Here is a 21834-nt window from a genome sequence, read left to right as displayed (position 1 = left end):
ATCAATGGCACAGTAAAAAGCAAAACTTGTTTCACTTTGTTAAGGCCTGAAATTTATATAGTGGACCTCTGTCAACCACAAAGTTCCAAACTGTTCCTAATTTCGGAAGGTGAAATGTTTAAAAACCTCTTACAATAGGAAACAGGAAACATCCCTGCCTGCGTTTTCAATAGAGAGCCTCCATGAGACCACTAATCTGGTAAAAAAACAAATGTGCCCAGAAATCCCATGTCCTGCCCCCGAACACACAGCAATTCCTATTTTCATGGGGCAAGAACAGAGTGGAGCTGGAACTTGCACATGCTACAGCAGAATTTAGTTATTTAGAGAGTATCTGGTAAATGACTAAGATTTATTCTACTCCTAAGGTTCAACACAGTAAAGCAACTGGTGGTAAGATTAATGAAATGTATAAAAAACGTAAGTAAATATATAATTGAAAAAAAAAACTAAAGTTAACTAGAATGCGTTAAGGAGGGTGGGTGAGGTAATGTGTCACAGCTGCAGCATGTGGGAGCTTCCTGGATGCCAAGTTCATTCAGGGAAACATGCTGGCAGTGAGTGTTAGAACTTTCAACAGCTTCAGCTCCATGCTTATGAGCTGGAGGCTGAACTATAGAAACTGAAATGAATCAGGGAAGAGAAAAAAGTTACTTGGATATTTTGCACTAGGGGGTGGTCATACACATTAGAATAGGGTCTTCTGATTTTATCCCTGATCAAGGAAAGAAGGGCATGGCTACAGGTGAGGCAGAAATTTAGAAGCCTCAGTCTTAGCAATTGTTTAAGAAGTTTTGAGGTTCTTTGAGCTTAGCTTGGGAGCTATTGGGTGGATGAGTTAACTGACCATAACGACCCACCTGTTCTTTGCAGCAAAGCACGCAAGTCAAGTTGCCTGCTTGACAAAACAACCCTGACAAATTCGGGTTCAGGATCTCTGCTCATGACTGGACAGAAACTTACAGTAGGAGAGGGAGGATCCAGTTATCATGGCCCATGGAAATAACAATGACATAGGCAGGTCAAAAACGGAGATTCTGCATTGTCAGGCATGAGCAGAAAGCCTCCAAATTAAGGAAAACTACGAAGACAATAAATTTTGTTTTGTTAACTCAGCCAGATGCAAATTGGCCTCAGGCAAAGCAGATAAGAAAGTTGAACCAGTGTCTTAAAAATTATTTGGGAGAAGTGGGCTCTGGTCTTTGGAGCACTAACAGTAGAACTGGGGAAAGTGGGATCTGTACTGATGCGATGTTTTCCACCTGCACCATGCTGTGCTGGCGTACTTGTGGGCTACAGAAATAGGAATCAGGCTTTTAAAGTAAACAGTGGGGGCAAGGGATCAAACTTAGGAACATGTGGTAAATCAACCAGGAGAACCAAGACCAAACAGAAACTTTTTAATACCTCAGAGCTTTATTTCAGTTAGCCATACTCCACAGAACACGCATCCTACTAAGTACTAGCTCCCCAAATTTAAACAACCAATTTAAAGCAAATTAACCTTTATTTAATATATCCGTCACCTGTTTTCTCATTGTTTTACATCTCGGGCGTTCCTTCAGACTATTTTGAGCAATAGCAGATTTCCCTTGTTTTACATAAATTAATCTTTAATAATAAAATCATTCAAAATGACAGACTTTATATCCATATTATTTCTTTACACGGTAAAGTTCCAAATGTCCTTTATCCAGTATGTCCAACAATTTTTAGAACTTAATAAAACAATCAGACAGCTAACTGCTACAATCCATCCATTTCAATTTGGAGTTCTCTCCATTCTCTATCTTCAATCTTTTGTCATCCACACATTTTGTTGAGCCTACGTTATCCCATTGCGAGTTATCATTTGTGTAGCAGCCAACTGGCATTGCAGCTGAATTCCTCTTCCAATATTTTTGCTAAGAAAATGCTAAGCCTACCACTCAGAGCATAGGTCTCACCCCTAAGATACTTTTTAACTACTCTTCTGATCATTTTAGCTTCTCAGCTAAGGGGCAATATTTACTGCCTTTCCCCACTGCTCTAAGGAAACCATCACAAAAAACGATAAGTTACATGTTGCTGGCGTCTCCTAGGATGGCAATTTCAAAACACACTGCTTTTTTTTCAACATTTGCCCAAATAATATTTTCCATCTGATTTTCTGTGGTTGTACTCTAATACTTCAAAACTGGCATCCGACATTGTGTGGGAACAGTTAATTCAACTGTCCAATCAGACTTCAGAATTCCTCCAGTTGAATTTTGCAAGCCACTGCATCAAATTGTTAAGCTCTACTTTGGTAATAGCAACAGCTTTCCTAAGTCTAATTTTAAAAGGACTGTGTGTTGCTGTGTTTATAACTATTACGTTCATATTCATACACATCTCCAAATCCAGCATTAATAAACTAACCCCAACTCCCTTACCCACAATTTTTATCGTTACCTTGCATCATTTTGTCAATCAACAATCCAGTTGGCAAATGTACAAAAAGTAAGATGAGTACACCTTTTTCTTCAGCCCATATCACCTTTCTTAGCCCATTCCTTTAAATCCATGGCCATTACCTCATTAAAATCTTTTATTAAGGGCAGACCTTCCATAGACTGTGATGGTGTCCTTTGACACTTCTTACAAATCTCACATCTATTACTTCTGTGAACTTATGATACTCTTCATCCCTTACTCCTGCATCTTTTACTAGTTAATATAAAAGTTAATATTTTAAAAAATGGCTTGGTAATTTTAACATCATAAACTTTTCCACCTTTTAAATTACTACCCCCAATATCAATAAAACTTGTTTAATTTCTTTAGTGAAAAGGCTACATTCCATTACAGGAAGAAAACAGCTCCCAATTGTGTACATTACAAGTTCAGATGTTCCAAATACAATAGCCTTGTCATTTTTCATATTCAGTTTCCTGTGCGCTTTCATTGGTGATCTTTGTAATAACAAGGGTGTTTCACTGACACTTTATCCAAGCTAATATTTGATTCCAACCATCTGACAAGGAAAACGTCTTTTCAAAAATTTTAGAATGTTATCATTCCCAAATCTGAAAGTGGTGAAACTCTGGAATTCCTTAATTTTATCCCAATCCTTTTCACTCAAAGACTGGGTAGTATTTTAGCCAAACTATTTCACATGTAGTAGATTTGCAACCACTATCCAATCCCGCACATTGCAAGACTCTATGACTAACACATTCACTGGGCTGAAGCTTCTTGTAACCAATAAAATATCCTATGATTAGTATCTCCATCATCTTTCTCCGAATTGTCCATTTCAGGCTTGGCCTCAAATAACTGGGACAAGTACAAGTATACAGAGGAAGAGAAACATAGGAAGAGAAAGGGATGAGGTTCTCAAGAGAGAATAAAGGAAATAGGCAGGAGATTAAAAAATTGGTCCTCAAGGATAGTAATATCTGGATTACTCCGGTGCCACATGCTGGTGAGAATAGGAATAGAAGGATCGAGCTGATGAATGCATGGCTGAACAGCTGGATTTGCATTTTTAGATCATTGGAATCTCTTCAAGGGTAGGAAGTGACTTGTATAAGGACGACTGTTTGCACCTGAATTAGCAGCAGACTGATATCCTGGTGGGGAGATTTTCTAGTGCTACAGAGGCTCTGAACTAGCTTGGGCTCGGAGTGGGGGGAGGGACGGGGAGGAGGGGTGTGGTGGTGGCAGAAACAGATAGTGAGAAAAGACATAAGTCTGAGGCTGGTGCTGTTGAGAAGAAGAACAAGTCAAATAGGCAAGAGCAAGACAAAAAATGAGGTAAGACTGATAAATTAAACTGCATTTATTTCAATGCAAGAGGCCTGAAAGGTAAGGCAGATGACCTCAGGGCATGGTTGGAAACATGGGACTGGGACATTATAGCTATTAAGAAATGTGGCTCAGGGCAGGGCTGGACTGGCAGTTTAATGTTCCAGTGTATAGATGCTATAAGGAGGGAAAATAAAGGGGGCAAGAGAAGAGGGGAGGGGTGTTTTTGGTTAGGGATGACATTACAACTGTACTTGGGGAGGATATTCTTGGGAGTATGTCCAGAGAAGGTATTTGGGTGAAACTGAGAAATAAGAAAGAGATGATCATTTTATTAGGATTGTATTATAGACTGGTCATCCTTATGTCAGTGGTGGGTAAGTTGAACAGGCTTCTGTGGTCGAGAATTTACATCTATTTAGAAAGGCAAGGACTGATTAGGCCTAGTCAACATGGGTTTGTGCTTGGGAAATTGTGTCTCACTAACTTGATTGAGTTTTTTGAATAGGTGACAAAGAAGATTGATGATCACAGAGGGCACTGTCATGTTTACATGTATTTCAGCAATGCTTTAGACAAAGTTCTGCATGGTAGACTGGTTAGCAAGGTTAGATCACTTGGAATCCAGTGAGAGCTAGCCATTTGGATACAAAATGGGCTAGACGGTAGGAGACAGAGGGTTGTTTTTCGGACTGGAGGCCTATGACTAGCAGTGTGGCACAAGGACTGGTACTGAGTCCACTGCTTTTGTCATTTATATAAATGATTTGGATGTGAATATGGGAAGAATGTTTAGTAAGTGTGCAAATGACACCAAAATTGGTGGTGTAGTGGACAGCGAAGAAGAAGGTTACCTCAGAGTTCAATGGAACCTTGATCAGATGGGCTGAGCAGTGGCGGATGGAGTTTAATTTAGATATATGTGAGGTGTGACATTTTGGTAAGGCAAACCAGGACAGGACTTGTATACTTAATAGTAAGGTCCTGGGGAGTGTTGCTTAACAAAAAGACCTTGGGGTGCAGTTTCATAGTTCCTTGAAAGTGGGATCACAGGTAGATAGGGTTGTAAAAGGAGGAGTTTGGTACACTTGCCTTTAGTGGTCAGTGCATTGAGTATAGGTGTTGAGATGTCATGTTATGGCTGTACAGGACATTGGTTAGGCCACTTTTGGAATACTGCATTCAATTCTGGTGTCCCTGCTATAGGAAAGATGTTGTGAAACTTGAAAGGGTTCAGAAAAGATTTACAAGGATTTTGCCAGGGTTGAAGAGTTTCAGCTATAGGGGATAGGCTGGGGATATTTTCCCTGCAGCATCGAAGGCTGAGGGATCACCTTATATAGATTTGTAAAATCATGAGGGTCATGGATAGGATGAATAGCCATGGTCTTTCTCCAAGGGCAGGATAGTCCAAAGCTAGGGGGCATAGGTTTAAGACAAGAGGGGAAAGATAATAAAATGGACCCAAGGGGCAAATTTTTCATGCAAAGGGTGGTCCATGTATGGAATGAGGTGCCAGAGGAAGTGGTAGAAGCTGGTACAATTACAACATTTAAAAGGCACCTGGATGGGTACACGAATAGGAAGGGTTTAGAGAGCTATAGGCCAAATGCTGGCAAATGGGACTAGAAAATTTAGGATGTCTGGTCTGCATGGACAAGTTAGACCAAAGGGTCTGTTACCACACTGTATAGCTCTATGACTCGAAGTCCTTGGCACAATTCCTGGTGTAGTGGTACTTTGAATCACACCTGAAACATGGATCAAACACACCTTGAGCATTCTGGGGTTGAGCTGCTTATTGTAAATCCCAAATTCTCTTCACTTCTCAACATTATCAAAAGTGTTTCTGTTCTCATTTTTATTTGTTACAGTTCTCCTTTCATACTGTTACATGCAACCTGTATCTGGACAGGCTCGTCAATATGTTAACATTATGGCCTCCATTCTCAGTCATATTGTTCTAGTTTGTACCATAAATCCTGCAAAAATTTTAATCACACTGTACAAACAAAAGAGTATTTCAATAAACATTTTCCATGAAAGTTAACAAATCTATCCAAACCTTCATCCATGTTCAAACCATCAGGTTCCAATTCTATAAAAGCTTTGCTTCTTACCTTGCTTCTGTAAGGTTACAAACATGCTAAGGCCATACCTTGCTTCCCCTTTGGTAAGCAGAAGCCCAGATCACTTCATTCTTCCACTGATTACAGGCTTCATTTTTAGAAAACAGATGTGGGTAATCATACCCCAAAACTTTACATTTTGTTTCAACCATCCTCTGCTATCCAAAGGATAAATGTATTTAAACAGAATTCAAATCCACACTTTCACGTGAGAGCTTTATTTCAGCTAGCCACACCCCATAAAACTCTCATTCTACTGATTACTAGCTCCCCATATTCATGCAACCAACTCAAACCAATTAGTTATTAATATATCCATTACCTATGCTGTCACTCCATCAGGTGTCACAATTTCCCTCCGACCTTATTGGATGATAACACAAATCGATGAAAAGCTTTCTTATTTCATCAAGGACATTTTTTTTTAATCTTTGTATTCATTGCATCACAAGAATTTTGAAGTTAAAAAATACTCAAGTCTCATCCTTGACTTATTCGGTGCATTAAAGTTTCAATTATTCCTTAAAGTGCTTTACTGATGTTATACCTCAGAGGTGTTGTGCTGGACATCAAACGCCGCTATTTCAAGATTTATCACAAAAGATTTTGATAAGTATGCAGAACACCCTCTCCCCTTCTTTTGCAACAGCCATGGAAGAGTTTCTACTCAAGAAGTTATTCAACTCCCTTCAGTTTATCACTGAATCACTCCCAACATCCTTTCATGCTATGCATTCCAGTTCATAATGTTTCATCATATCACCTCTAGTATATTTGCCAACTCCCTGAAGCCAGCTATTAACTGTCCTGCGGATATTTACTAATCATAGTTATCATAATTTTGAATACTTAAAATACAAATCTCCTCTTAGACTTCTCTGTTGTACAAATAACAACTGCAAGTTTCTGTAGTCTTTCCACATCACTAGTCTTTCCTCCTTTGAACCACCAGGGCGGAAGGCAAGTATTCTGGTCAGTTAGCTCGGTTGGTTGGATATTATGCAGTCATGCCAATAGCGTGCGTTCAGTTCTTGCACTAACTAAAGTTACCATGAAGATAACTCAACCTCACCCCTCACCTGATGCATGGTGCCCCTCACATTAAACCGCCAATGAGACAGCAGTCCTGTGGTCTGACACTACTATGGTAACTTAACTTTTACATTGAAGTAAATCTTTTCTGCAACCCTTAGATGGTCATGTCTCATTTCTAACAGCACACTGCAGAGATTTGAACACTTTAGCTGAAGACAAATAACTGAAATAGAATAATTGCCTTGATTGGATTCCACATTCCTCTACTTATAAAACTATATGGCTTTTTAATAGCCTTATCAACTTGCCCTCGGTCACTGACTTGCCTGTGTACATCTCCAGTGTCTCTGTTCCTGTTCCTGTTTGTATACAAAAATTTGACATAATACAGAATATACAACAAATTACCAGTCTTTAAAAATACTACTAGACTGAATTTAACCTAAATGTAGAAAAGCAATTTAAATATGAAAATGTTTATACATATTCATTTAATACTCATTCACATTTATAACAAGTTACTTTGTTTAATCCCTCTTTACTAATAACACGTGAGAAATGTGAACACTTTTAAAACGTGTTAAACAATGGCTATCCAGGACTGCACACACTTTAAACAAAACATAAATCTTTGGGTCATCTTAAAAAAAAACAATGAATTGGCTATCATTCAAGATAACAGGTGACAGATCTGCCAAACAAAGATGTCATGCAGCAATAACATGCTTCAATTCTCAAAACTGACATTCTTGTCTTTTTCATAAAATGCCCCATTTTTCAAATAATAATACAGATTAACTCCCCTACAAAGACAAAACACATAACCACAAGTTGCTTAGCAGATACATTTATTCTTAGAACATTTAAAGCTGCACACGGTCACAATGAAAGCTAGGAAGTGCTAGAGAGAATGAGAACAGCATGCAACACAAAAGCGAAAGATCAAAGGTGGTTTATTTTGTAAAACAGATGGAGTGTCATGTGTGAGGTTCATTAATTGACAGGTTTTCTCAGGTTACCACATCATTTGCATTAATCTATTGAATGATATATTTCATTTATAAAAGCACCTCTTAATATGTTTATTAATATGGTCATGACTGATTTGAAGTTAATCTGACAGTATTTTCAGTCTTTTTTAGGATTTTAATTTTTTTTTAAATTTAGTTGAAATCAGAAGAGTTACCATTGTTTTTTACAGAATGGGCAAAACTTATTCCATTTCTTTCAGTTTCCTTAAGTATATCTGGACTAAATACCATGACATATGGGAACTATTAAAATGAACTGTGGTGTTCGACTGGTGGCTAAAAATTAAAGTCAGCTTTAAATGAGAATAGAATTATTTACTTCTAATTTAGTTTAAGAATATCTTGAAATGTCTTTAATAACAAGTTGCATATACATAACTTTCCAGCATAGTAAAATGTCCCAAGATGCTTCACAGGAACATTATTACACAAAATTTGACAGAGCTAGGAGATATTAGGGAAGAAGCCTAAAACTTAATCATAATGCTACATTGAGAAATGTCTGAAACGGGAGTTGTTGAATTGGAGGGTTGAGGGAGAAAGCTCAGAGCTTAAGAGACCAGAAAACTGAAGGCATGGTCAACAAGGTTGGAGCAGTTAAATAACAGAAGCTTATGAGGCCATCAGTTAGAGAAATGCACAGTTCCCAGTGTTGAGGCACATGTCAAATTTTTGCTCATCCAGCGCTAGATGTCAAACAACTACTGTGAAAAATTAGGAACAGTGAAAGCATCAGGAGGGTGTATGATGAGGAATAGCTGGGAGTCATCAGCACAAATGTGGATTCTGACATTATGCTCTGGAATGATTTATCTATGAACAGTATGTGGGTGAAGAATGTGATGGGGACAAAGACATATCCTTATGAAGCTCCTAAGGCAATGGCACAGTGGTAGGAAAAAAACATCATTTCAGGCTTTTCTCTAGCTACAATGAGACAGACAGGTATGTAAATCAGGTGAGGGCAATCCCACCCAGCTAAACAGGAAAGGTATGGAGGAGGACTAAGTAAATAATCCTGTCAAAGGCTGCAGACAGCATGAGAAGATAAAGAGCATTTTAGGACTGTAGCAAAAGGTGAAAAACTTATTGGAAGGATTTACATTTGGAGTTGTGGGAAAAATGGCACTGATTTGGGACACAATGGGCTCAAAGACCTTGAAATGGAAAGAGGTTCTGTCTTTCCCGTAGTACTGAACTGATCCTTACGTTTTGTGTGACTGTCACTATGATAAACTATCGCTTTTCAGTCTTCTTACTCTGTCTGCAGTCTTCAACACAGTTCACCAAAGAGTCCTCCTCCTACTTACTCGCTCAATTCACTACCAAAAACATTCATGTCCAGCCCTGGACACTCAAGTGAGAGGAAAGGAAGACCATATTGAAGGAATGACAAGGGTGAGGAAATGTAATCGTTTTAATGAAATCCAGGGCATCAAAGTGAAAGTGAGAGTCTGACTGAGCAGATTGGTAACTGCAGAATGAATGGAGGGCTAAAGGCAGGCAGTTGAGAAGTTAAAGTACATTTTAAAGTGGTTTGAGGAGTGCACGTCCAAGGAAAATGATTCAAATTTTATTTTGATTGGGGTAGTGTTTTAGAAATCAAGCCTTGCTATTCTTGGAATCATCATGGAAGTTGAAATTTTGAAAAAGCATGCAAACTCCCCAATTTACTTGTCTTTTAGACCCAAGTTGACAGGAAGCGCTGACCAGGTTTACCCACCTACAAAGAATTACCTTTATTGCAAATAAATAGATTCAATCCATAAGTAAACAAACAATTATGAGCTGTCAACATATAACTCTACTAATTGAAACTCCAACTGCCCTTATAAAACTTCCCCCCCACCCCCCACACACACATACACACGTCTAACATGGATGGAGGTAAAGACTGGGAAGGCTGTTCAATGGCCACTGTTCACACAGTTCACGGAGATGAGCCTTTTGGCTCTTCAGAATCTGCTGCTCCTTAACTTCTTTCGTCAGGTACTTTCATTTGCTTGCAGAAGATGACTGGTTCATACTTAACCAATTAAGCCAGAGACATTATCAAAGCCACAGCATACAGTAAGTGACAAGGGAAATAAACTGGCTTTCTTCAGGCTTGAGGTTTTTTTCTTAAAAAAAAAGACAGCTGCTTCCTTTCTTAGAGGTCCAATGGCTTCTGTCCAAACATTGACACCAGTAAACTACTCAGTGACCTGGGAGCCAATCTTAGTTATTGGCAGGCAGAATGCCTTTGTCATTGACAATGGGTCACCATTCCCCAGATTAATTAGCTACTTGTTGCTGGGCAAAAATCTATCTATAACAACTCTGGTCTCCAGCTCATCTGCAATTAGACTTCTCCCACAGTTTGAACAAACAGCAGTATAAAAGCACTTGCAATGAGTGTCAGGTAACTTGATTTTTAAAAGTACAGCAAACCTTTCCATAATTGCCCATCTGTGCGGTGCAATAGGTTAACAGTCAAATGCGCTAACCGGAGCCTTCCCTGGTAGTCCAGTGGTTAGGATTCGGCACTCTCACCGCCGCGGCCCAGGATCGACTCCCGGTCAGGTAAGTCAAGCTGCCCTTCGCTAGTTTTTCATTGCTGACTAATTTTCAGAGTGAGCGGCACAGTGGCTCAGTGGTTAACACTGCTGCCTCTCAGCACCAGGGACCTGGGCTCGATTCCACCCTCGGGTAACTATCTGTATGGAGTTTGCACATTCTCCCCGTATGCGCATGGGTTTCCTCTGGGTGCTCCGGTTTCCTCCCACAGTCCAAAGATGTGCAGGTTAGGTAGATTGGCCGTACTAAATTGTCCGTAGTGTTCAGGGATGTGTAGATTAGGTAGGCTATGCGGGATGTGTCTGGGTGGGATGCTCTGAGTGTCGACGTGGACTTGTTGGGCTGAAGGGCCAGTTTCCACACTGTAGGGGTTCTATGATGGTTCTAATCCTTGGTTTTTAAAACAATCCCATTTCAGTGCACAATGAAAAATACAAAAAAAAGTACACATTCTTTACACAAGGAAGTGACCAGAGATGGCTCTGCTGTCCAAAATGCCTACACTAATTCTACAGCATTCCTCAACGTGCAAACCAGAGATGGCCTTTTCTGTGATTGACATAATAGCTGTAGAGGCCACATGATATGACAAAGAAAGGGCATCGCCATGAATATGGGTAATGTAGTTTATACAAAAATGGATAATAAATGAGGATAGAAGGATAGTAAACTTAAAGGAGGCAGAGCACAGAAATTGAATTGAAATAGAGATTGATATCACTGAAGATGAGAAGACATCCAGCGCAGAGGATAAGGGAGGAAAGTGGTGAAAATACCTTGCTGACAAAACTTGATATAGAACTTGGACTGATAGTAGATAGAAGGATTTTAAATGAAAGCTCAGGCAAGTATTATTAAAGAGGGAAAGTGTCATCACCTATTAACCAGGTTTCCATTAAGGCCATGATATAAATGCAATCATCTGTAATAACTAACAAACAGTGAAGACTTTTGAAGTGAAGAATTTCACAAGTACAGGGAGCTAACAGGTGATCTACTGGCAGAGTCCAAAGGGTCAAAAAGATTGACATAATTCAGGTGAGCTGGGAGGAAGTGTTGGCTAGGTATTGGTAAGGGAAGTTGTTAACCCTAATGAGGCAGGAATAGATGTCTTGATGGGCCCTTCAGAACATACCATAGGTGGATTACAGAGAAGTTGTTAGCTCATTAAATAGAAGGGCAAGTCTGGGGTAGCAGAAGCAGAGTTTGCATGCTGAGGAATGCTGTAGAATTGGTGTAGGCATTTTGGACAGCAGAGCCCCACAAAGAGTTAAAAATGAATGGAGGCATGGTGAGACGGCAGGCCAACCCAAGAGGGATAACAAAGAAAATGAAGGAAAAAAAAAAAGGGGGGCGAAAAAGAAAGAAAAACACCCCCAGAAAATAGAAGAAGCAAGGGATTCAAGCTCACAGCAGAGCCTAACAGACCAGGACACAGAAAAATTCAGGCTATATAATTGAGGTATACAAAAAGATTAGTACTGATACATCCTGATAATAAATGGGCAAGAGAATGGAGACAATAGAATGAAGTCCAGAGTTGTCCTGTGGTTGGTTAGAGTCAGCATAGCAAAATGAAATCAGCTTGGAAAACTGATAAATTGAACTCAAGGTTCAGAGACAGGGATGGAGGGCAAGTGAGTCCTAATATTACTGACGTATAGAAAATGAGTGCCAAGATCAACAATTGAAATCAAGACTCAAGTGACTTGTTAAATGGCAGTAGAAATCTAGTCCCCATTAAAATTTTGCTTCAGGACACAGATTTTGAGTTGAGTATTGACTTAATATGCTGGTTTGTGAAGACTGCTGTTTTTCCTGCACAACCTCTCAATAAAGGAAAGATATTAAAGTTACTTCTATTTTGACAACGGAACACTCAAAGTTCGAGAAAGCACTATCATATCAACTGAGCTAAAAAGAGTCAAAGAAAGCTTAAAAAATCTAATATCAAAAGTAGAAGCCTTCATTCTAAACTCATTAATGACTCATTATAACACTGTTATAATCCACCCAGATTGCTCTGCCTTAATTCTTTCAGAGCATGTGAATTTTCACCAGGTTAATGGAACGGAAATATTTCTTGAAATAAAACTTTGCAAGCCTATATCCTGAGGACTACAGCTCATCTCTGTTTCATCTGGTTTTCAAGGCATTCAGTCAGAGGTCAGTATTCTCCACAATTCTAGAACTACATTCAGGTTCCACTTTACCATGCTATAATGCAAATTGTGTTTACAAACACAGAGCAGCTAACTGGAAAAGAAGGATATTCAGGCCAAAACACCAAATTATACACAAAATGGCAAGACTAATGAGAAATTAACTGTGCCACCGGGGTGGCACGGTGGCTCAGTGGTTAGCACTGCTGCCTCACAGTGCCAGAGACCCGGGTTCAATTCCACCCTCGGGCGACTGTCTGTGTGGAGTTTGCACATTCTCCCCGTGTCTGCGTAGGTTTCCTCCGGGTGTCTGGTTTCCTCCCACAGTCCAAAGATGTGCAAGCTAGGTGGATTGGCCATGCTAAATTGCCCGTAGTGTTTAGGAATGGTGTAGATTAGGTGGGTTATAGAGGGATGGGTCTGGGTGGGTGCTCGGAGGGTTGGTGTGGACTTGTAGGGCCGAAGGGCCTGTTTCTACACTGTTGGGATTCTATGATGACTTCTACGAAATTAGCTGAGTCCTCTTGGAAATGGTTCTGTAACTGTAATTATTCAGATGTACCATGAATAACACCAGGTGTTACCTTCTATGAGTGTGTCACGTGTAAAGCTTATAACTGTAGCTAAACAGCTTGTGCAGTGCAGTGGCAGTGTCCCTATCTCTGAGCCAGTCTCAACTGGTCGAGAAGTGTGGGTGGCACATTGGCATAGCAGTTAATACTGCTGCCTCAGTGCCAGGAACCCCAGTTTGATTCCAGCCTTGGGTGACTGTGTAGAATTTGCTCTTTCTCCCAGTGTCTGTGTGGGTTTCCTCCGGGTGCTATGGTTTCCGTTCCACAGTCCAAAGATGTGCAGGTTTGGTGGGTTAGCCATGCTAAATTGTCCCATAATGTCCAAGAATGTGCAGATTAGGCGCATTGGTTATATTAAAAATAACCCATGTGGTGTTGCAGGGAGGTGGGATGCTCTTTGGAGAGTTGGTACAGACTTGATGGGCCAAATGGCCTCTTTCTGCACTGTACAGATTCTGTGATTCTGTGTGTAATAACATATTTGGACTGGGTAATTTAACAATATCTACAACTGTGGCTGAATGGCTCTTATAGCGCAGTGGTAGTATCCTTAGCTGTAGGTCAGAATTCCACATTCAAGTCTTGCCTACTCCAGATATGTGTCATAACATATCTGAACAAGTCATACAGCTGTACAGCATGGAAATAGATCCCTCAGTCCAACCCGTCCATGCCGGCCAGATATCCTAAATTAATCTAGTCCCATTTGCCAGCATTTGGCCCATAACCCTCTAAACTCTTCCTATTCATGCACCCATCCAGAAGCTGTTTAAATGTTGTATTTGTATCACCACTTCCTCTGGGCACCTCAATCCATACATGCACCACCCTCAGCATAAAAACGTTGTCTCTTAGATCCCTTTTAAATCTTTCCCCTCACACCTTAAACTTATGCCCTCTAGTTTTGGACTCCCTTACCTGGGGTAAAAACCTTGGCTATTCATCCTATCCATGCCCCTTATGATTTTGTAAACTTCTATAAGGTCACCCCTCAGCCTCTGATGCTCCAGGGAAAACAGCCCCAGCCTATCCAGCCTCCCGCTACAGCTCAAACCTCCAACCCTGGCAACACCCTTGTAAATTTTTTCTAAATCCTTTCAAGTTTCACGACACCCTTTCCATAGCAGGGACACCAGAAGTGAACAAAGTATTCCAGAAGTGGCCTAACCAATGTCCTGTACAGCCACAACACAACCTCCCAACTCCTATACTCCAAACACTGACCAAGTATACCAAACACCTTGTTCTCTACCTGCAACTCCACTTTCAAGGAACTCTGAACCTGCAGTCCGAGGTCTCTCTGTTCAGTAACCTTTCCCAGGACCTTACTGTTAGTATATAATTCCTGCCCTGGTGTGCCTTTCCAAAATGCAGCACCTCACATTTATGTAAATTAAACTCCATCTGCCACTCCTCCGCCCATTGGCCCATCTGATCAAAGTCCCGTTGTACTCTGAGGTAACCTTCTTCGCTGTCCACTACACTTCCAATTTTGGTGTCAGCTGCGAACTTACTAACCAGACTTCTTATGTTCACAACCAAATCATTTATATAAATGACAATAGGATTACAAGCATCGAACACTGTGATTAAGATTTCACCTGTGATTTCCAAGGCCTCGTATAAAAGTACAAAACTGTGACCTGTGGAATCATCAGTATGAGGATCAAAATAAATGAACATGGAAAGCTTTTGTGGAAGAGATAGTAGGAACTGCTGATGCTGGAGAATCTGAGATAACAAGGTGCACAGCTTGATGAACACAGCAGGCCAAGCAGCATCAGAGGAGCAGGAAAGCTGACGTTTCAGGTCTGGACCCTTCTTCAGAAAATGAACCGTCAGCTTTCCTGCTCCTCTTATGCTGCTTGGCCTGCTGTGTTTATCCAGCTCTACACCTTGTTATCTAAGCTTTTGTGGAATCTGTTTTTATACACTTTTCCTATCATGGTGATCAAAACATTAAGTTCAAGGCTAGCTGACATAGGTTAATTTTGTTCCGTATCTGATTATTCATACTATTACTTTAAAGATTAATAAACTTTTGATCCAGCATTTTGGCAAACAACAGCAAGTGAAAAGTATGAATTAACTTGTAACGCTGTATTTTGTTCCATCACCTTATACAAATAAAATAATATTTTATTGAAGTAACTGTCAAAGATATGCCATGCAGCAAACAGCAAATTTCAATATTGGAGCCCTTGTAAAATTAATTCTTCACACGTATTATGTACAACATGAAATCCAATAAATATATGAAGTCATTAGCAAATTTAATTATGATATAGATGATAACTGTCTCTCTACCTATTTTTAATCTCCAGAAGAAAAATTCCCATTTGAGTGTGATTGGATTTCAACACATCCTCCAAGATTTTATGCAGTTATTTTCCTTAACTAAAATAGCACAATTTAGTTTTTATTGCTTCTCCTCATTCTTCCACATGAATTACTTCAGCCTCCGCTGCATTAAATTGCATCTGCCATTTGTTTCCCAATTTAACTATGAACTTCAAAACTGCAGATAAGCCAGTCATATGGCACTTCAGTGAAAGTGTTAGAACAACCATACACACATCAACATCATTATCCTCATCAATCCTCTCCATTACCTTCTCGAAATACAGTTAAATACATTTGCCTTAAATGAAATTTATGCTGGTTTTTCTTAATTAATCTACCTTTGTCCAAGTGGCTGTTCCTTCTAATCATTATTTCTAAAAGCTTTCTCATCAGCAAGGTTAAACTGATCAGACCACATATACTAGGTTCATTATATATTTATTTCAATATCCTGAAGTTTCCATTGGCCACACAGTCGTTATTCCAGCATAGATTAGAATTGCACAAGGGGTCTCTGTGGAATAGAGCACAGAACAGTACAGCACAGTACAGGCCCTTCGGCCCACCATGTTGTGCCGAACTTTTAACGTAAACCTAAGGTCTATCTAACCTCCACTGCTACCTTATACTATCATCCATATGCCTATCTAATAGCCGCTTAAATGCCCCTAACAAGGCCGACTCCACTACCCTCTCCGGCAATGCATTCCACGCCCCTACCACGCTCTGAGTAAAGAACCTACCTCTGACATCTCCCCGATATCTACCTCCTTTCACTTTAAAACTATGTCCCCTCGTAAAAGCTACCTCCACCCTAGGAAAAAGTCTCTGGCTGTCTACTCTATCTATACCTCTGATCATTTTGTACACCTCTATCAAGTCACCTCTCATCCTTCGTCGTTCTAAAGAGAAAAGCCCTAGCTCTCTCAACTTTTCCTCATAAGACCTTCCCTCCATTCCAGGCAACATCCTGGTAAATCTCCTCTGCACCTTTTCCCACGCTTCCACATCTTTCCTGTAATGAGGTGACCAGAACTGGACACAATACTCCAGATGTGGCCGAACCAGGCTTTTGTATAGCTGGAGCATAACTTCATGGCTCTTGAACTCAATCCCTCTATTAATGAAAGCTAACACACCATATACCTTCTTAACAACTCTATCCACCTGGGTGGCAGCTTTCAGGGAACTGTGAACATGAACCCCAAGATCCCTCTGCTCCTCCACACTGCCAAGAATCTTTCCGTTAACCCTGTATTCTGCTTTCAAGTTTGTCCTTCCAAAATGAATCACCTCACACTTTTCAGGGTTAAACTCCATCTGCCACTTCTCAGCCCAGCTCTGCATTCTATCAATGTCCCTTTGTAACGTAGAACAGCCCTCCGCACTGTCTACAACGTGACCCACCTTCGTATTGTCCGTGAACTTGCTGATCCATCCTTCCACTCCTTCATCCAAATCATTTACAAAAATCACAAATAGAAGAGGACCCAGAATAGATCCTTGTGGTACACCACTCGTAACTAAGCACCATGTTGAATATTTTCCGTCCACTACCACCCTTTGTCTAAGGGTCAGCCAATTCTGAATCCAATTTGCCACATTTCCCCCTATCCCATGCCTCCTTACCTTCTGCATGAGCCTACCATGGGGAACCTTATCAAACGCCTTACTTAAATCCATGTATACCACATCCACTGCTCCACCTTCGTCCACGTGTTTGGTCACCTCTTCAAAGAATTCAATAAGGTTTGTGAGGAATGACCTACCCCTCACAAATCCATGCTGACTATCACGAATCAAACTGTGCCTTTCCAAGTGATCATAAATCCTGTCTCTCAGAGCCCTTTCCAAAAATTTGCCCACCACTGACACAAGACTAACTGGCCTGTAATTTCCGGGGTTATCCCTGTTCCCTTTTTTGAACAAGGGAATGATGTTTGCCTCTTTCCAATCTTCCAGCAGTATACCCATGGACAGCGAGGACAAAAAGATCATCGCCAAAGGCCCTGCGATCTCGTCCCTCACTTCCCATAGAATCTTTGGATAAATCCCATCAGGCCCCGGGGACTTATCTATCTTCAACTTCCTCAGAATTCCTAGCACACCTTCTGTACTAACATCAACCTCCTCTAGCCCACCTGCCTGTTTCACAACACCCTCCTCTACAAATAGGTCCCTCTCAGTTGTGCATACTGAAGAAAAGTATTCATTAAGGATCTCTCCTACCTCTTTAGGCTCTGTGCACAAATTCCCTTTACAATCCTTGATCGGCCCTACCCTCCCTCTGGTCATTCTCTTGTTCTGCACATAAGTGTAAAAAGCCTTGGCGTTTTCCTTGATCCTATCCACCAAGGTTTTCTCATACCCCCTTATAGCTCTCCTAAGCCCTTTCTTCAGCTCCTTCCTGGCTAATTTGTATCCCTCTAGAGCCTTTTCCGTTCCTCTTTTCCTAAACCTTACATAAGCCTCCTTCTTCCTCTTAACCAGTCATTCCACCTCTCTTGAGAACCGTGGCTCCCTCACTCGACCTCATCTTCCCTGCCTGCTAGGGACAAACATATCGAGCACATGCAGTATGCATTCCTTAAACAATCTCCACATCTCTGTGGTGCTCTTCCCTGACAGCATCTGTTCCCAATTTATGTTACCCAGTTCTTGGCTAACTGAATTGTAATTACCCTTCCCCCAATTGTAAACTTTACCCTGCCGTATGTACCTATCCTTATCCATGACTATCGTGAAAGAAACAGAATTATGATCGCTACCGCCAAAATGCTCTCCTACTAACAGGTCTAACACTTGGCCCGGTTCGTTACCAAGCACCAAATCCAAAGTGGCCTCTCCTCGTGTTGGTCTATCTACATTCTGTGTCAGGAATCCTTCCTGAACGCACTGGACAAAATCTGCTCCATCTAAACTATTACAACTAAAATGTTTCCAATCAATATTTGGAAAGTTGAAGTCACCCATGACTACAACCCTGTGACTTCTGCACCTTCCCAGTATCTGCCTCCCAATCCGCTCCTCTACTTCTCTGCAACTATTAGGGGGTCTGTAAAAAACCCCCAAAGTGACTGCTCCTTTCTTGCTCCTGACCTCAACCCAAACTGACTCTGTAGACATATCATTCTCAAACTGCCTTTCAGTAGCTGCTATACGCGCCCTGACTAGCAATGCCACTCCCCAATCTCTTTTTTCACTCTCCCTATTTCTTTTAAAGCATCTAAATCCCGGAACTTCCAACAACCATTCCTCTCCCTGAGTTACCCAGGTTTCTGTGATGGCCACAACATCGTAGTTCCAAGTACCGACCCATGCTCTAAGTTCATCCACTTTATTTCTGATACTTCTAGCATTGAAGTATACACACCTCAAACCATCTCAGAATCCCAACATAGCAAACCATAAAGTAACTGTCTAGAAATTTGAAGATTCTCCTACGCCTGGGCAGTTTTCCTGGCTGGAACCCTCTGAAAGTTTAGTTAAATCGCAGAATTGAGGGGGTTCAGATGAAATCAAACAAATAATTCCTCAGGAAAAGTAAGACTAGTAACTATATTGTGTAACTCCTGAGTAACTAATCAACTGACCCCTGACTTAGTTCACACACCCCCAACTTAAATTCCACAGACCCCTTACACCCCTTAGACCCTGACCTGACACCTGTCTCTCTCCCCATGGGATCTGCCACCTCTGCTACCTGGACCTGCTTCTGGCTTGCTCCCCTCCTCCCGCTCAAGACCCTCTTTCCCCTTCATCCACTTTGGACCCGAACCTCACTCCCTTTCACTGCACTGGCTCTTTTCACCCAATCCAGACCCAAACCCTTCATCATTGCCTCCGCAATCTCCCTTCATCTGCCACTGGAACTGCATCGCCTTCACTCCGCTCCCTGGGAGATGACACAGACACACACTTGTCTAGGCCACTAACATAACAAAAAGAGCACTTGTTCTAAAAATGACAGAAGGTGACACAACTGCTTACTCTCCTCCTTTCTGTAAAACAACTACTCACCTCTGCTTGCAGGTTTGCATTTTGTAATTATGCTGCCACTTCCCATTTAATTTCATTGGCTTTAATTTCACAAACAAGTTTATTACGCTGGTCCTTCCTGAAATGTCTCTTTAAATTTATAAACATTAACGTTCCTGTTATTTGAAAGAACCATACAATGATTACAATAAGAAAAAGGTCACGTGGACTATGGAGTCTGTGTCAGTTCTCCAACAGCAATTCAGCTACTTCCACTTTCCTGCCATTTCCCTTCAGATAATTATCCAACTCCCTTTCAAAAGCCACCATTGAATCTGTCTCCACCACAAATCCCAGCAACTATTCCAGAGCCCTACCATCTACTGCATACATGAAAACTCTTCTTCATTTCACCCCTGGTTCTTTTCCCCAAACACTTCAGATCAGGGTTTTCTGATTCTCAAGCTTTCCTCACTCAACTATGTTAGTCAAACATGATTTACCCCACAGTTTTCAAAGTGGCCTTGAAACACTTTTCACGCCTAACATTAAGCTGACTGGCCTGTAGTTACTTCATTCCCCACCCACCCGCAACCTCTATGATCAAAGATACAACATCTGCGATCTTTCTTGCACTCTGGTGCATCTCCATAGTTAAAATAATTGGAAAGTTGCAGTCAAAGCCTCCACAACTTCCACTCTCACTTCCCTCAACAACTTAGGCTATGATCCAGAAAAACTGACGTACTTCTCCACTTTGAATGCTGCCAGATTTTTCATCTGTTTTAATGATATCCATTTTCTCAACTACTTCCTCCTTTGTCCATCTGCACAACACCAACTGCACTGTGACTGGGAGATGTCAACAGGATTACATTGATTGTTTAATGCATTGTTAAATTGATTTGAGTGTCATAACTTTACTGGAACAGCTTGGCTAAGGAGCAGTTAACTTTGGCGCATAAATCAGGTACTACAGTGAGGACGTTGTCAGGGTCTTTATCTTCATGCCCTTGCTTAATTCATTAGCAATGAAGCTAACTGTATGGCTCCTACCACCTCCCTACTGGAATTTACTGGATTTTCCATCTCATCAATACTTAAAATTTCAATCGAATTAACCATGGGGCAAGCCAACAATACTGACGCTAAAGATGACAACACCAATTACTAAGCATTTAAATTATATACTACCAGTGACTAAAATAGAAACATATTTTAGTCAGAGAAGCATATTATTTTCATCAATCAATTGTAGCCCCAAGTCTACTGCAGCTTTCCCTGAGCTTCCTCTATTTTCCTTCCCTAATGGCCTTATCAGTTTTCTCAAGACTAGTTAGATAATCAATGATGACTGCAATTCTAAGATATCCAGAATCTTAACTGTTATACAAGAAATATTTATCTCCTAATCAAACATTTTTAAATAAATCAAAGGAAAATTACACGAGATGTCTATAAATTCTTCAAGGCAATTGTTACTGTTATATAACTGTCTCTGGTGTTGATTTATGCTAAACTTAAACAGAAGATTCACAAAAATGAACAAATTACCTGCTTTGAATAACCTCCATATATCACCACATTGCCATCTGTCGTGCAAGCCATTTGACAACCTGAGCGAGGGCATGGACCAGTCCCAGATGGAAATAACTTTGACCATGTGAATGTGTCCAAGTTAAAGGAATAAAGATCATTGTAATAAACAAAGTCCCTGAAATAAAGAATTGTTTATTAAACCTTTTCTGACTAAATGGTGAGGAGCTAACCATGAGTATAATATTATCCAATTAATTTGTATTTATAACTGCAATTAAGTAGAATAATGGGATACCAGCCTCTGTGGAGTTATTTCAATGCGCAGATCAAATTTCACTAATACCACGAAAATCTTGTTAAACAGAAACACAGAAATACAGGAACTGAACATGTCACGCAAGCAGAACAGAACCATGAAAGTGCTGGATATGTTTATTCTGAATGAGACTTGCACAACTAACATCAATTGAGGTAATCTGTCCTTATAAGACTATAACAAAATCATAAGATATAGGAGCAGAATTAGGCCATTTGGCCCATTGAGTCTGCTTCACCGTTCAAACGTGGTTGTTATGTTTTTCAACCCCATTGTCCTGCCTTCTCCCTGTAATCCTTGATCCGCTTACTAATTAAGAATCTGTTTTAAACACACTTAATGACTTGGTCTCCACAGCCTTCCATGGCAATGAATTCCACAGATTCACCACCCTCTGGCTGAAGA

At 40.6% G+C, this 21834-nt stretch overlaps 1 protein-coding gene across 8 annotated transcripts in view; it reads right to left on the bottom strand.

The window, feature by feature from the left end:
- Positions 1-21834, bottom strand: part of klhdc4 (kelch domain containing 4) — a 100144-nt gene that overhangs the window by 33111 nt on the left and 45199 nt on the right. For all 8 annotated transcript variants that reach the window (XM_048605724.1, XM_048605729.1, XM_048605731.1 and 5 more), the window contains one exon: positions 21129-21288. In XM_048605724.1, coding sequence (XP_048461681.1) covers positions 21129-21288 — 160 coding nt within the window. The remainder of the gene's footprint in view (positions 1-21128; positions 21289-21834) is intronic.

This window comes from Rhincodon typus, chromosome 15, assembly GCF_021869965.1.
Source record: "Rhincodon typus isolate 14 chromosome 15, sRhiTyp1.1, whole genome shotgun sequence".
Classification (NCBI taxonomy): domain Eukaryota; kingdom Metazoa; phylum Chordata; class Chondrichthyes; order Orectolobiformes; family Rhincodontidae; genus Rhincodon; species Rhincodon typus.
The sequence above is the reverse complement of the archived record's forward strand: the minus strand, read 5'-3'. Positions and strand labels throughout refer to the sequence as shown.